The sequence below is a fragment of the Plasmodium brasilianum genome, chromosome 11, assembly GCF_023973825.1.
Source record: "Plasmodium brasilianum strain Bolivian I chromosome 11, whole genome shotgun sequence".
In the NCBI taxonomy this organism is placed as follows: domain Eukaryota; phylum Apicomplexa; class Aconoidasida; order Haemosporida; family Plasmodiidae; genus Plasmodium; species Plasmodium brasilianum.
In genome coordinates, this window is record NC_090124.1 from 1,648,557 (window position 1) to 1,664,995 (window position 16,439).

Below are 16,439 nucleotides of genomic sequence, written 5' to 3' on the forward strand. Positions count from 1 at the left end.
TCTCATGAGAAATATGCATAACAAATAAGTTTCTTTAACGTTTGCATTTTTTTCAAAAAAAGGTTAACTCTTTATTATATTTGTTTAAAAAAATTTTAAATATTTTTATTAATTTTTTTTAAAAAAAATTTTCAAAACAATAGTATTTTTTTTTCAAAAATTACAAATTTTTATCGCACGTATTGTATTTGACCATTTAAACATTAATGTCTATATGCGCGCATACATAGTACGAACATATATACATACATACATATATATGTATGTATGTATGTATAAACATGAATGTACATACACATTGCACCGTAAAAATTTGCAGAGGAACAAACACTTCCAACTACATAGCATGTAACACAGGATAAACAAAAAAACAAAAAGTCAAACATCAAAATAGTTAAATAAACTCATATAAACGATTCATTTTTACGTCTTGTATTTTATAAATCTTTGTAATTCATTTTTCTGCTTTATATAATCTGGATCCTCATCCGTTTTAAAAAAAGGGTAAATGTTTTTAAAAATATTATCTGCGTTTATAATAACTTCTTCATCTGATTCAGACTCGAATAAATGTGTAGCTTCAACTTGCTCATTTTTTTTTTTTAATAAATTGTTAAACCATATTTGTTCGCTTATTTCTAAATTGTCATTATTTAAATTTTTGGAATCCTCTTCATTATAATGAGCTTCACTACGATATTCACTGGTCCCTCCCTCTTTATTTTTATTTAATTTTTTAGTCATTACATGTTTTTCATTCCCACTCCCACGTTCTACATTATTTATTTTACTAAATTCGTTATTGTTTAAATCTCCTTCAGGAATATAACGAGGTACTTTAAAAAGTAAGTCGCTCTCGATCTTTTCTTTTTTCATGGTTTTTTTTGTTCTTTTTAATAATATCCTGTATCTCTTATTTATTTTGTACTTTTATTTTTTTTATTAATAAGTAAATAAATTAGAGTACTTGTTGAAGAATAATCGTTTAAAAAGATATCTACTTTAAAAATTTACCAAATATCTCTAAAAAGCAATAACAAAAAAAAAAAAAAAAAAAAAAAAAATTAAGTATATATATATATGAATACGCTAAAACAGACCTATGTACACGTGCAACACAAACGGAAAAAATATTTTTTCAAAAAATAAGTATGCACAAATATGTATATGTATATATATATGTATATATATATGTATATGTATATGTATATGTATATATATATGTATATATATATGTATATGTATATGTATATGTATATATATATGTATATGTATATATATATGTATATATATATATATGTATATATATATGAGAACAAGATTAATTTTCTTTTTTTTCATTTTATTAAATAAAAATCTTTCAACTTATAAATTCATGGTCGTGTTAAAAATTTTTTTTCGTTAAATGGGGACATAAAAAAGTTAAAAAAGTAGAAAACCTTAACACATATTTGAACAAGGCCGTATTATTTATATTATTATAAAATAGGCAATGATTTCAACAAATTTGTTTTCAAACATTACAGTTATTTTGTCATATGAACTGTGAAAAAAAAAAAAAAAAAAAGTTTTAAATAAATAATAAACATATGAAAAATAGATAATAAATAAATAATAAATATTTCTATGCATGAATATTCTTTGTTCCCCTTTTCGCTTGTTAATTTTTTATATAGAAACGTATAACAAAATTTGCTAATAAAAATTTGCGTATTCAAAGTGGAGTTGTTCGTAAGGTTCTTTTCTACACATGCGAATAAAACCATGTATAGTCCGAGTTAGCAGTGAAGTCGGGTATTATGAACATATTGCATACATATATATATATATATATATATATATATATATATATATATATATATATATATATATATATATATATGTACATGTACATGTACATATGTGCGTATCTTATTTGTTGCCTTAATTTTAATTTGAAAAAAAAACAAAAAACAAAAAAAAAAAAGACTCAGCATTTTATGCATATTTATAACGCTTATATAACACGTTCTCTTATGACTCTTAAGACATGGACAGGTCAAGAACTGCTCGTTATGTAAGAAAAGAAGTGCTTCAGGTTCGTTTGAAATTTATCGTAAAGATTTTCAAAATTTTGCGATTTTTTATAATGTGGCAATTTTTTTTTTTTAGTTTTATTTTTATTAATTTTTTTATATATTATTGTATGGTTTGTTTTCATTTCCTTATTTTTACTATTATTTCTTCTGTAATGGTAAACAGCTAGCTTATTTTCCTCGCGGTGAATTATATCATCGTTCAGATTCTGCGTAATGGTTGACGTACTTTTTTTAAGCTCGTCGTTAGTACAATAATTACAAGTACTTCTCCTGTCGTTGACCCTTTGACACATATTAACATGATTTTTATTTAATTCAATTAGTTTGTACAAGTTACCCAACTTGTTTTTCCGTAAAAGTTTTTTTGTAGTGTAGCTTTCCGAAATTTTCGCTGTTTTTCTTCCTAATTTTTTATCTCCTTTTCTTCCTACCTCTTTTTCTGACTTTTTTTTTTTTTTTTGAATTTTTTTCCTGTCTTGTTCAGAATATTTTACCGTATTTCGAAAGAGGTTACATTTTTTTTTCATTTGCTTATGAATAAGGCATTTTTTTTTTTCCATTGTTTGATTATTTTCGGATGAATGCGCGACTTTCTTTGTTTTTTCGCAGCAGCTTCTTCGACTGTTTTTCCTTTTTTCTCGTCTTTTCTGTTTCATTTGCGTTGCTCTGTTTTTATTAATTATTAATTGATGTAAAATGAGTGGTAGAGACCCTATGAGGGGGCCTAAAATTAGCCCCTTCGATCCAAAAGTAGTGATAGATAAGAACAAGGAGAGAGAGACTAACCACGCATGTGTGTGTGGAATTTCTCTATAAATTGTTGTTGTAAAATATATATAAATAAAAAAATTTATTATAAATAACAGTACAGAAATAAATTTTTGTTTTTGTATTATCCATAGGTGTAAAATAATAATAAGAATAAGTATTTCTGGAGATATAATAGGTATTAGTGACAGAATAATACATGTCAATGTAGGTACATAAATGATAGGGAATTGGAAATATGAAAATATTAACCATATATATAAAGTATAAAAATATATTCTTTTTAATGTACATATAATTATTGCTTTTAAATTTTTCGTAATATTATAAAAGAATATACTTGATGGATCAACTACTAATAAAACATCTTTTAAATAATTTAAAACAGATTTTTTTGATGATATTAAATAATATAATGCTGTGAAGAAAATCATTGCTTGTACTATTGCATCAAATGTAAACATAAAAAAATTAAAAAAGATTAATATAAAAAATATCAATATTTTTAGTAACCCATAACTATTGTTAAATATAATATATTTTGTTAATTTCCCAATGTCTTCTATTTTTTTCAAAGATAAAAATATGCTGTTCATGTAATTTATGAACTCTTTAAATTTATAATTAGGTTCTTTCGATGGGTCATATACGTTAACCGTTAGGCTCTTCGACCATTTGCTTTTGCCATCATCCCCATCTACAGTGGCTTTACCACAACACCGTTTATTCTCATTATCACTGCTGCTGTTGTTGCAAATGAGAATATCACTACTGTAGTTATTACTACTGCCATTGTTAACATTACTTCCATTGTTACCATTACTGCCATTGTTAACATTACTTCCATTATTACCATTACTGCCATTGTTAACATTACTTCCATTGTTACCATTACTGCCATTGTTAACATTACTTCCATTATTACCATTACTGCCATTGTTAACATTACTTCCATTGTTAACATTACTTCCATTGTTAACATTACTTCCATTGTTAACATTACTTCCATTGTTAACATTACTTCCATTGTTAACATTACTTCCATTGTTAACATTACTTCCATTATTATCGTTTCTGTACTTCTCTTTTCCCCCCCCCTTGATGCCATCCTTACTTTTTGATTCGCTCCCACCATACGGCTGCTTTCTATGCAATTTACTTTCCTTTTTCCCCTGCAAAGTACTGACAGAACTGGTACTGCCGAACATATGTGTATTACTGATAGATGTGGTGCTGCTAGACCTGTCGATATTACTTCCCCCTTCCATTTCATCCAAAAAGATGTTTACTAAATTTTTTCCAACGACTCCAGTTTGACGACTACTCCTCTTTTCAGAGTTCCTCCTTGCTTTCTCATCAGATTTATTGTTTGAAAAAAAAATATTTTTAGAAATGTAATAAAGCAATTTTTTTAGACTACAAAAGAAGCTATTATTTTCTTCACTCCCTTCCTTATTTAAACATACATGCACACCACATTCTTTTCCCTTTTGTATAAAATTTTTTTTTTTTTTTTCTTATCTTTCCATTCTTCCCTTAAAAAGAATACTTGTCTTTTAATATTACATAAATTATTTTCCCTAATAAGCGCAAACCGTTTAACAAGTATAGGAAGACAACAACTATTTAAAGGGATATTACTATTATTCCTAAAATTATATGAATAAATATTTTCATATATATCGATCGCTCTTTTTAAATGTCTAGATATAGACGAAATTGTATTGTTGCTAAGGAAGGGTATCTTGGTTAAGTTCATTAACTCGTACAAGTGCTCTATATCATCCTTGCCTCTCTTCCGGTAAAAATTTTTGAAATTTTGAATGATGGAAGCCTAAAAAGGGTGAGGGGAGAAAAAAAACAAAAAAATGAGTTTTTGTAGGGGTGTACAGCAGACAAGTGAAAGGTCAGAATGGGGAGTTGAGTAGTGAGTTTTGAGTAATGAGCAGCGTAATGTGTAAGGAGAACACTACAATGGGAAGGAAACATTATGCATAGATGTAAATAGGAGTGTAGGATTCTCCAATGGAGCAACCCCCTTTATTCTTTATTTTTATTTATATTTATTTTTTTTTTTTCCGTTTTTCGGCTAACGTTTCTAAAATTGGAAGATAGATAGCTGTTGAGCGAGTTGATGATAAAGACTGACTCACCATAAATATTGAATACGAAGAAGACAGAGATAGACGAAATGATAATAATTGAAAAGATGATTATAAGTATAGTTAAGATGTCATTCATGTAATGCTTGTATATGTAAGCATAATCAACGGAAAGATTGCGAGTATATTTATTATAATATTTTTTAAATATATTATAAAAATACTTTAACCATATTATTTTTATAATTTTATAAAAGATAAAAAAAAACAAAACACATATAGTAACTGATAAGAGAAAATCTTTATATTTATGAAAAATGCCTTTAAGTATATAAAAAAATATAAGCCTATGTAATATTAAAAAATAAATTTCGCTTGCATTCCTATTTTCATAATCTTCAAAGCTATTATTTATACTCTCCTTCTTTTCTTCTTTGTATATAGGTTTTATTATTAAAAAAAATACATAAAGGTATATATATAATTCCTTCTTCACATTTATCATGAGTTTGTAAAATCTTCTTTTGTATATGTTGCATGTTTTGCTTGTCACACTCGGTTTTCTACTCCTTTGCAATGGATATGCTTCCCTCTCTCCACAGTCAACTATTTTTCCGCCTGATTTTCGATCTATTTTTCTGTCCACATATCCCTCCGTTTTTGCATCTTTATCTCCATCTCCTTTTCCTTTCCTCCACATTTGAATATTAGCATATGTCTTCACTTTATTGTTCATATTAGTTTGATAGACATTTTCGCTATTATCACTTGGTACATAATTTATCTCCTCCAACTCTTTGTATTCTTTGTATTCTTTGTATTCTTCGCATTCTTTGTATTCTTTGTATTCTTCGCATTCTTTGTATTCTTCGCATTCTTTGTACTCTTTGTCTTCTTTGGATGTTGTTCCTACAGTCTGTATATCCTCAATACTGGCAATCTCATGCCTGTGTACTCTGTCCACTCTTATATTTTTCGAGTTGGAATATTTACTCGGTACTTCACCTGGTTTGCTCCGTGAGATTACCGTTTTTATGTTTTTTCTTTTTTTAATAAATTTTTTTTTTAAAAACTCGGAAATTTTTACCTTAACATGGTGTAACGGAATGGAAACAATAAAAGCCCAAAATAGCGAGTAAAAGTAGTACTTTAAAATTATGTAGTTGTAATACACACAGAGAATCAATAGTATTCCTGAAAAGGGAAATATGTACGTGCATTTGTTTGGTTGTCAGTCTGTTCGTAATTTTATTGTTTTTTCGTACTTTTGTTTATTTTTTTTAAGACAGCGGGTACTACTTGTACCTATGTCCACACATATGTACACATTTTCATTGTGCATCTAGATAGTATTCGCGCACACGGTCTTTTTAATTTAATTTTTATCTTATCTTATTTGTTGTTTGTTATTTCTTGTCTTGTTTGTCTTTTTTTTTTTTTTTTTTTTTTTTTTTTTTTTTTTTTTTCTTTTATATTTTCACCTATAAGGTACACAATAAAGTGAACAATGGCTTTTTCTGTTTCATATTTGAACAAGTTTGCTCTATTCATTTTCTTCATTCATTTTTATTAAATGTTTGTATGTGCATGTGTATGTGTATGTGTGTGTGTGTGTGTGTGTGCGGAGAGGACAATGTATGGTTGTGCTAAAAAAAAGGATAGATCAAAAGAACGAATTAAACAAATAAAATTAAAGTAAAATTATTTTAACTCTACTTCAACGTTTTAACAGTAATGTTCAAGGGATTGTCCTATAATAACTTCATCTCCTAAATAGACTATTATTATCTTTACAAAAAATATAAATTTGTTTACACAAAAAAGAAATATAAATCAAAAATATACTTATGTATCATAGGATGAAAATAAAACGTAAAGAAAACAAAAGTTGTAAAAAAAAAAAAAAAAAATATGCAATTTCTGTTTTAAGCTAGCTAAAACTGAAAAAATGAAAATATGAATGGTCAGAAAAAAACGAAATAATATAAAAATAACGGTTATATAAATATTACGGATATATAAATATTACGAAAAAGCGAATATTTCGGAAAAGCGAGTATTTCGGAGAAGTAAATATTACGAATATGTAAAATTTTCCTATAATGAAAAATTTCGTTCAACTATTCTAAATAATATTGTCTTTTTTAGTGTTTAAAAAATATGGTGAATGAAAAATGACTGCGCGATAGCACATTCAGTGCGCCTTGCACGTTGTAGGAGTAAAGCAAAATAAAGCAAATAAAACGGAGCAAAATTATGGAGTGAAACAAACAAATGGGATGAAGCAACCAGTTGGAGTGAATCAAACTAATGAAATGAAACAAAACTAAACAAATGAAATTAAATGAAGCAAACGAATGGAATGGAGCAAACGAATGGTATGGAGCAAACGAATGGTATGGAGCAAACGAATGGTATGGAGCAAACGAATGGAATGGACCAAACGAATGGAATGGAGCAAAACAAAGCAATGCAAAATTATATAATAAAAGGAGAGGTTTCCCCTAACAGTAAAATTAAGCATTAACAATTTGTAAACACATTAACGCCTGAAAAAACAAAAAAAATAAAAACATGCAAATGTGTACATTTACATATTAACACTTGGAAGATAGCAAAACACGAATTGCTTTAAATGCAATATGTAATGATATGCACATATATATATATATATATATATATATATATATATATATATATATAAACACAAAAACACAAAAAACTTGGACACCAATTAATTCGAAAAGGGAAAACAAAAAATGCCATGTACGTTTCCCTAACAATTTATTCTTATCCCTTTTGCAAAAAAAAAATTTGTTACTGATGTGTTACTACTTTGACAGTAAAGTTTCGTCATAATGTTAGTCATATAAGAATGAGAATGAGAAACGGCAAAAGGAATAAGAAGTAAAAGAAGATAAAGAAAAAGAAGAAAACGAAGAAGAAAAAAAAAAAAAAAAAAAAAAAAAAAAAAATCTTGCTCATGCATTTATTTACTTGTGTGCTTTGATTATTCTTGCATTTACAGGTAAAATAACATTAATTTAAAAAAAAAAAAAAAAAAAAAAAAAAAATGAGTGAAGGTATTTTTTTAGTGAGCCAACTTCCTCAGAACAAAATTTTTTTTCTTACATGAAAGAAACGGTAATACTCTATATGAGTAATAAAGTCATCTGAGTAACAGAAACCTGCAAAATGTACCTCGAAAAATGTGAAAGATGCGAATGACGTTAATATACTGATTCGTGTTATTAATGCGGCTTTCCTTTTTTTTTTTTTTTTTAAGCCCCTACGATACTGTTGGCTCTCCTTTTAATGAAACTCCGTAGCAACATTAAAAAATTGTTCTTACTAAACTTATATTTCCTAAGGATGGAAAAAGCATCAAAGTACTTTGGTAAAAATAAACTGAAAAAGGTACAGATAAAATACGAAAGTGCACCAAATAATAATTCGATTAGTAGTGTGAAAAAGCTGTGCGTGCACAGAAGTTGCGATGGGCATGACGAACAGAATGACGAACAGAATGACGAACGTAATGGCGAACATAATTACGAACGTAGTGGTGATACATGGATTAAGAAGGAAGGAGGAGAGGCGTATGTAGGGGATGGATCGGATGGATCATATGGAGCGAAATATAATCGTGCGCAAGAGGGAAAGAATAACGAGGGAAAAACTAAAACGAATGAGGCTGAAAAAGAATATGATATTAAATTCGAAACGAAACGGTCTTTGAATAATGGTAAGGGGGAAAATGATATGGGGACAAAAAGAATAGAGATTAAAAGGGAAGTAAAAGATAAAGAGGATAAGCAGAATAGTAACAAGGGAAAAGGTGTAAAGTCCAAAAATGAAGAAGAGGATAATGATGAAAATAATGTAGAATTAAAAAAAAAGCATTTCTTAATAACCTATGACAAAATAAAAGAAATGAGAAAATATATAACTGCTCCTGTAGATAAGTATGGATGTCATATGTTAAGCGAAAGGACAAAGGATTTAAAAGTGTTTCGCTTCCAAACATTAATATCATGTTTATTATCATCAAGAACAAAAGACGAGATAACAGCTATGGTAATGAAAAAATTAAAAGAATATGGATTAACTGTTGAAAATATATTAAACACACCAGAAGAACAATTAAAAAAATTAATTTATGGCATAGGGTTTTATAATGTTAAAGCAAAACAAATTCTTCAAATTTGTCGTATTTTAACAGATAAATATAATTCAGATATTCCTCATACTTATGAAGAATTAATAAAATTGCCAGGTATAGGTGAAAAAATAGCCCAACTTATTTTGCAAACCGCTTTGAATAAACATGAAGAAGGTATAGCTGTTGATATACATGTTCACAGAATAGCTAACCGCTTAAATTGGGTCTACACAAAAAATGAATTAAATACACAAATAAAATTAAAATCATTTGTACAGAAAGAATTATGGTCAGAATTAAATACTCTGCTCGTGGGTTTTGGTCAGGTAATATGCAAAGGAAAAAAGCCACTTTGCGAAAAATGCACACTTACCAATTATTGCCAGTATTACAGGGAAAACCTTGTTAAGAAGAAGCCCCAGCCATAGCGCACAAAGGGGAAAGGAAAATATATGAGATAACAGGATTCAGGAAAAAAAAAAAATAAAATAAAAAAAAAAAATATGACCAAGCGTCTTTTTTTATGAACCGTTCAGAAAATTAGTAAAATCAATTTTTGAAAAATACTTTTTTGTTTTTTAATCCGTGTACCTTTTCAGTAAATTTTAATTCTTGAAACATGCTTTTAAAACTCAAGTTGTAAATATTGATTATCACAGATGTTCTCTGTTCATTCTGTTTATTTTACTAATACTATTTGACGTTTAATGTTCAATGTTAACGTTAATGTTCAATGTTAACGTTAATGTTAATGTTAATGTTAACGTTTAATTTAATTTTTTAATTTTTTTTGTTTTTGAAATAAAAAGATTTTGCTCAAATCTTAAGGGAGACTTGAAAATTGTTTCAAATTTTTATTATGCCCTGTGCCGATTAGCACATTTTTTATGGTGTTTTCAATAACGCTTTAACTTTAGACAATAATAAAAAAAAAAAAGAAAAGAAAAGAAAGACATACACGAAACATCTTAATAATTCAACTTTAAGCTTTTTCAGTGTTAATTAAAAATAAATCAATATATATAGATATATATACATATATATTTAATCAAGAACAAAAAAAATATGGAGGTACGATTTAATAAATATGTGCATGCACACGTGGATGAATAGTTGTATATACATATATATTATATATAAACATTTGCATCACTTTTGAAGATACAAATTTCACAAATCTAGTTCGCTGCTCTTTTAAAACAAAAGGGGTAAAAGGAAAAAATTATGAAAAGCGCGAAAAATATGTACCTACTTCATTGTTTTCAATTACTCAAATCACAAAAAAAAAAAAAAAAAAAATTTAGCGAAAATAATATATTTAGGCTAAACATGTTACAAAAGCGATACAGAACGTGGATTGATTTTTAAAAAAACGGGGAATATATGAAAGGGGAATATCTAAACATGTTCTATTGTATGTGGATATACATGTATATATATGAACATATATTCACGCACGTGCACATTAATAGATATATATATTATATATGCATATACGTATTGTATAAGTTTCCCTTCGAGTGTGTGCAAATGGCCTGGTAAAACATGATCAAAAATTTACTGCTTTGCGAGGGACAAGGCTCGCCATCCTGGCAGGATCCACACCTTTAAATTGCTACAGAAAGGAAAAAAAAAAAAAAAAAAAAAAAAAAAAAGGAAACAGTGGAAAAGAAGCAATACAAAAGGAAGCAATAAAAATGGGAAGAGCATAAAAATATATAATTAGACAATATAGTGAAAAAAAAGTAATATTTAAAAAAAAAAAAAAAAAATAATGCACTAAAAAAAAGGAACCAACGCATGGAGCAAAAAAATGGCGGAGATGCCTGTTTCCAGTTTGTGGCCTACTTGAACTTTTTGATTTGTTCATACATCTCAAAGGAAATGAAAAGGTCGTTACTCCATAGACAGTATAAGGAGTTCAAATGATTCTTTTGCAGAATGTATATTAACTCATCCCCTTCCTCCTTATTAATATTATAAAGGTATTCTTTTCTTTCATTAAGTATTTTTCTAAATTTTTTATTATTTAAATAATCGATGGGTTTATATTCATTTCTAAAATATAAGCCTAATTGTATAAGGCGTATATTATTCTGCTTCATTTTTTCAATGAAACAGGTAAATATAGTAATGCTTTGGGATTTATTTAATTTGTTCGAGTACAACAGTTTGCTGATAATAATATCTTTTAAATTGTTTAACTTTCCTACAAAACAGAGGAGTTCATCTCCTTTCAATTCAACATCTAATACTAGTCTCTCTAAATTGTTAAAGGTATTTGAAAGAATCAAATTTCTATTTTTAAAAATTTTTATATGTTCTATATTGTATAAATACTTTTGTAATGATTCTTCTGTTAATAGGCTGTTTTCCATATAGTCTTTATCTTCTTTATATTTACAATAATAATAATAGTAATACTTTTCTAAAAAGAGATCATTAAGATGAATATCACAATTTGTAAAATCATTCGGTAATGAGTTATACAAGTCTTTATTTTCATTCGTATGGTATTCCTTATAAGAACAAAAAACCTTTTCTTTTTTATCTCTTTTTCCTTTTGCACTATTATTATAATTTCGGGCTTTTGTGTCTTCATCATATTCCTTCTGTTCACATTCATCGCCATCCGTTCGTATATGTACCCTATCACTGCACTTATCAGGGACCCTATTGTTGCTTTTGCACGATTCGTGCTTACACTTTTCTCGGTCATCCCTTTCTCGGTCATCCCTTTCTCGGTCATCCCTTTCTCGGTCATCCCTTTCTTGGTCATCCCTTTCTCGGTCATCCCTTTCTTGGTCATCCCTTTCTCGGTCATCCCTTTCTCGGACATCCTTTTCTCGACCGCATTTTACTTGCTCACCTCTCTCACTTTTGCCATCTTGCAATATTTGAAGGTTTAGTATGTTCGAAACGATCGGGTGGACCCCCTCATATATATAATTCGTATTTTTTTTTCGAAAATATAAGCGGAGATCTTTAAGATTCTTAAAATGTTTTATTATCATATTAATGGTAACTTCTACTCTTTTATTTCCATTAACTGATAGGGACAAAGAGACAGTATTATAAAAAAGCTTGTTATATTTTTTAAAAAAGGAAAAATTAAACAAATCTACATCAAGAAATCGAAAGTCTAAACTTGTCCAAGCATATTTAGTATTAAAAGATTTATAAAATGATTTATTTAATAATTTATTATTCCATCTCTCAGAAAACGTTAAAAAGGGTAATATATTACATACTATATCACAATTTTTAAAAATATTTTCCTTTTTTATTATACTCTGTACAGGTAATAAATATTCATTTTTTTTCCTTTTACTAAAACATGCGTTACTATAATTGTGGGCCATAACTATACTGTTATTTGTTGGAGCTATTACTTCTGTCTGATTGTTTGCTGTGTACTCTACATCCAAATGATGTTTTTTACATTTTTCCGTTTTGCACATGTTGTCTTTGTAAATCGTTTTAAAAAATGAAATATACATATGCATATAAATATATAAATATATATATACATATATATATATATATATATATATATTATATATATATATATAAACACGATGGCAAATACGTTCACATATGTACATGCAGATTTGTACGTTCCACCTACTATTTTTAAAGGTCAAATAAAAGTTAAATGCGAAAAGGAAAAAAAAAAAAAAAGGTAGCTACTTGTTTTTTTTTTTTTTTTATCTTATTCTACAATTGAGTATATGACTTGCTGTGCGATTTATCGTATCATATAAAATTAAAAAAAAAAAAAAAAAAATCAACACATCCGTACAGTTAAATGTCTTTAAGGATGGTATATTTTTTGCACTGCGTACTTCATAGGGGGTTGGAGGAAGGAGATAAATAATAAACTTCCTTTTATAAAATGTGTAAAAACGTTTATTCAAAATAACATACAAGCAATATAGTAAAAATTTGCATTCAAATTTTATGTCAAAATGAACAAGAAGAACTGTATACCATTTGAAAATAAAATACAAACAATATGTATAAATATATATATATATATATATATACATACTCGTATAACATGTATACGTGCATACTTTCATACGTACATACTTACTCACGTACATACTTACTCACGTATATACTTACTCACGTATATACTTACTCACGTACATACTTACATACGTACATACTCTCATACGTACATTCATATACATGTTTATCATCCCTTGTCTGCAGTTTATAAACATGCAAAACGCGAATTAATAGGAGCGGCAAGAAAAAAAAAAAAAAAAAAATTATCGAAAAAGTTATGTACATGCACAGGTAGGCAATGTGTAATGATGTGAAAAATAAATCTTTTTTTATTTTATTTTTTTTTTAAATAATTTCACAAAAATGTAAATTCGTTTTTTAAATGCTTCTACGTTTATTTAAATTTCCAATTTTATAACTGCACCTATCGTCCTGTGTGTGATAAATTACGCGCTATGATATCTATGCATATATATGCATACATATGCATATTCATGACTACGCATGCCTACACATTCCTACATATGCCAACATATGCATATACATACCTATATATGCATATTCATACCTACATAATTGAACATGCTTGTACACATGCATACACATGAATATACATAAATACATATACGTATACGTACTTACCCACGCGCGTACACATATCCGTGCAACTCAAAAAATTTTCGGAAAACAATTTTAGAAATGGGAAGAAAATAACATGACTTCTCATGGAAAAACAAATATAGATGAATCAACATGAACATGTACAGACAGGCAAAACATTTATTCCTTTCTGACGAGCAAAATAAAGGAAAAATATAAAAAATAGAAACAAATGAAAAATAAAAATTAAAAAAACAAAAAAATGAAAACAAAAAAACAAAACAAAAAAATGAAAACAAAAAAACAAAACAGAAAAAAACGGAAAAAATAAAAGGATAAAAAGATAAAAAATGGCCAAAATCCCATTCCGCGAATGAGAAAAATACAACAGAATAAAAAAACGAATGAATTGCTTAATGAAGTAATTTTTTTCCTGTCCAAGCATTATTTAATTATTAACTGTTAATAAAAAAAATAGAAAAAAAAAAAAAAAAAAAAAAAAAATATATAGGCATTGTATAACCGTACGTGGGCGCGTTTCACGTAAAAAGAAAACAGTTCTAAAAAATTGTAAAAGGGAAAAAGGATGAAAAAAAAGAGTGAAACACAGACACCCTTAGTTAATAACTCTTATGCAGGAGAGAAAAAAAGAAACAACCTGTCTTCACTTCCTACGCTATCTTCGATAGATGCCCAACCATCGATACCTCCACTTCCTCCTCTGAACGAATGTAAAAAAAACTACATTTTCTGCAAAACAAATAATTTTAATAACTTGGGGGGAATGCTTATTGAAAAAAATTTATTTGTCTTAAATTTTGTTTTAAGCATAAAATATAACGAAGAAAAAAAAAAAGAAAGAGGAGGCGGAGTAAGAATTGGAGGTGGGGAAAATGTTAAATGCGATGAATCCACTCAAAGTGATAATTTAAAAATGTATTACCTTTCTCAAAATGAAAAGGTTTTCATCGATGAAATAAGTACATGTGTATATGAACAGGGAGCAGAAAACGACGAACAACGAGGAGATGATAAAGGAGAAAATTTCTTTGAAAAAAATATGAACATTTTGATAAAAAATAATTTTTTCTTTTTTATTAAAAATTACATTCATAACATTTTGAGTAATGTAGACATATGCACTCAAGAGAAACCAAATGAAACATTTTTTGAATTTTTTAGCATTTTTAAAAATAAAAAAAAAAAAATTTACATGGAAAATTCTGACGATATGTTAAGCGATTTGTACTGTGATGTGTCCCATGCATCTGACGATAGTGATTACAACTACTTTTATGAGAAAACCAATCAAATGAATGATTACGACTATGATTATGAGGAGGGGGAGGAGGAAGAGTGTCAAGTGGGGGAAGAGGAGCAGGAGGAAGATGAAAACGAAAAGAACAACGCGGAGGAAGAGTGCCAAGTGGAGGACGAATCAGAGCAGAGGGAAAACCCCTTACCAAACGGAAGGGGGAACATATACCTCGTTGCAAACCTAAGCAAGAATCTGGATTTGATATACTGTGAAAAAAGAAACTCCTTATTATCAATAGATAATGAGAAAAGAAAAAAACAAAAAAAAGATAAAAAATTTGAAAAATACTTATGTCGATGTTGCAAAACAAAAAAAAATAAAATAAAAAATATTTATAATATTCATAATATTCATAACATTCATAATAATTATAATAATTATAATAATTATTTTTTAAAAAGATTTAATGTATGCTTACTACAAATTTTCATATCCAATTTAACAAAAAAGGAATTCCTCTTTTGGGCAAAAATAAAAGATACCATACAGCACTTTTTAGGAAGTATACAATCAGCTGTATTTCATAAAGGTATTTCTAATTATGTGGAAATTCCTTACATTGAAATTATGGATGAAATCAATAAATATACTGCCGAAGAGGCGCATTTAAAATTTATAAAAAAAAAAAAAAAATTATTAATTTTAAAAAAAGAACAAAAGAGTATAAAATGCTTATTTGAAAAAACAATAAATTCTGTAAGAATTTCGGTGAAGTATAACTTAATATTTGCTGATAATAAATTCAATTATTTATTTAAAGATGTCATGAAAAAATATAGAAGAGTTATCAAAAATAATATTTTTAATAATTATCACGCGCGGAAGGCAGCAGATGAGGGGATAGAAGTAGAGACAGCGGCGGGAGCAGCACCGGGGAAAGAAAAACATGACGGAGCGTGCATTATGAATTATGCAAACTCCATACACAATAACTTAAATCCCAATATTGTCAAAAATTATACGAAAAAACATTACGATTTTTCACTTCTTGTTCATAATATTCATTTAGAATTGTACGGATATGTGTACATTAGAAATTACTTATTCTTTTTATTAATAATGATTGAAGTGTACATTTTCATCCACTTCAATGACATCAGCTACACATATTCTAATAACACAGACATATTCTTGGACCAAATTTTAAAAAATCTTTTTACCTAATGAGTACATACGTACACACACATATATATATATATATATATATATTTATGTTGTATCTTTTGTTATCAATGTTTTCCATTACTCCATACTGCTCTGCGCAATTGGGGCATTTTGGAACAACTAAAGGTAAGCGTATATATATGTAATATATATGTACAGTACACATGTACACATGAACTGGCATATATATATATGTGGGAGTGCATTTTCAAATTTAGTTGCTTCTAATCAGA

General features: G+C 27.7%; 5 protein-coding genes across 5 annotated transcripts; 2 read left to right on the top strand and 3 right to left on the bottom strand.

Moving 5' to 3' along the window:
- Positions 1–423: 423 nt before the first annotated feature.
- Positions 424–876, bottom strand: MKS88_003819 (uncharacterized protein; the record flags this gene model as incomplete). The annotated part of the gene is made up of 1 exon (XM_067216947.1): positions 424–876. One exon carries the CDS (start codon positions 874–876, stop codon positions 424–426), a length of 453 nt encoding a protein of 150 aa, XP_067072630.1.
- A 1,162-nt stretch (positions 877–2,038) lies between these two features.
- Positions 2,039–6,290, bottom strand: MKS88_003820 (uncharacterized protein; the record flags this gene model as incomplete). Its single annotated transcript, XM_067216948.1, has 5 exons — positions 2,039–2,790; positions 3,187–4,297; positions 4,396–4,680; positions 4,941–6,142; positions 6,254–6,290. The coding sequence occupies 5 exons, from the start codon at positions 6,288–6,290 to the stop codon at positions 2,039–2,041; spliced, it is 3,387 nt and encodes a 1,128-aa protein (XP_067072631.1).
- Positions 6,291–7,282: 992 nt separating this feature from the next.
- Positions 7,283–9,538, top strand: MKS88_003821 (endonuclease III-like protein 1; the record flags this gene model as incomplete). The annotated part of the gene is made up of 2 exons (XM_067216949.1): positions 7,283–7,445; positions 8,235–9,538. 2 exons carry the CDS (start codon positions 7,283–7,285, stop codon positions 9,536–9,538), a joined length of 1,467 nt encoding a protein of 488 aa, XP_067072632.1.
- A 1,129-nt stretch (positions 9,539–10,667) lies between these two features.
- Positions 10,668–12,571, bottom strand: MKS88_003822 (F-box protein FBXO6; the record flags this gene model as incomplete). Its single annotated transcript, XM_067216950.1, has 2 exons — positions 10,668–10,725; positions 10,959–12,571. 2 exons carry the CDS (start codon positions 12,569–12,571, stop codon positions 10,668–10,670), a joined length of 1,671 nt encoding a protein of 556 aa, XP_067072633.1.
- A 1,739-nt stretch (positions 12,572–14,310) lies between these two features.
- MKS88_003823 (uncharacterized protein) lies at positions 14,311–16,206 on the top strand (the record flags this gene model as incomplete). The annotated part of the gene is made up of 1 exon (XM_067216951.1): positions 14,311–16,206. The coding sequence occupies one exon, from the start codon at positions 14,311–14,313 to the stop codon at positions 16,204–16,206; it is 1,896 nt and encodes a 631-aa protein (XP_067072634.1).
- Positions 16,207–16,439: the final 233 nt, after the last annotated feature.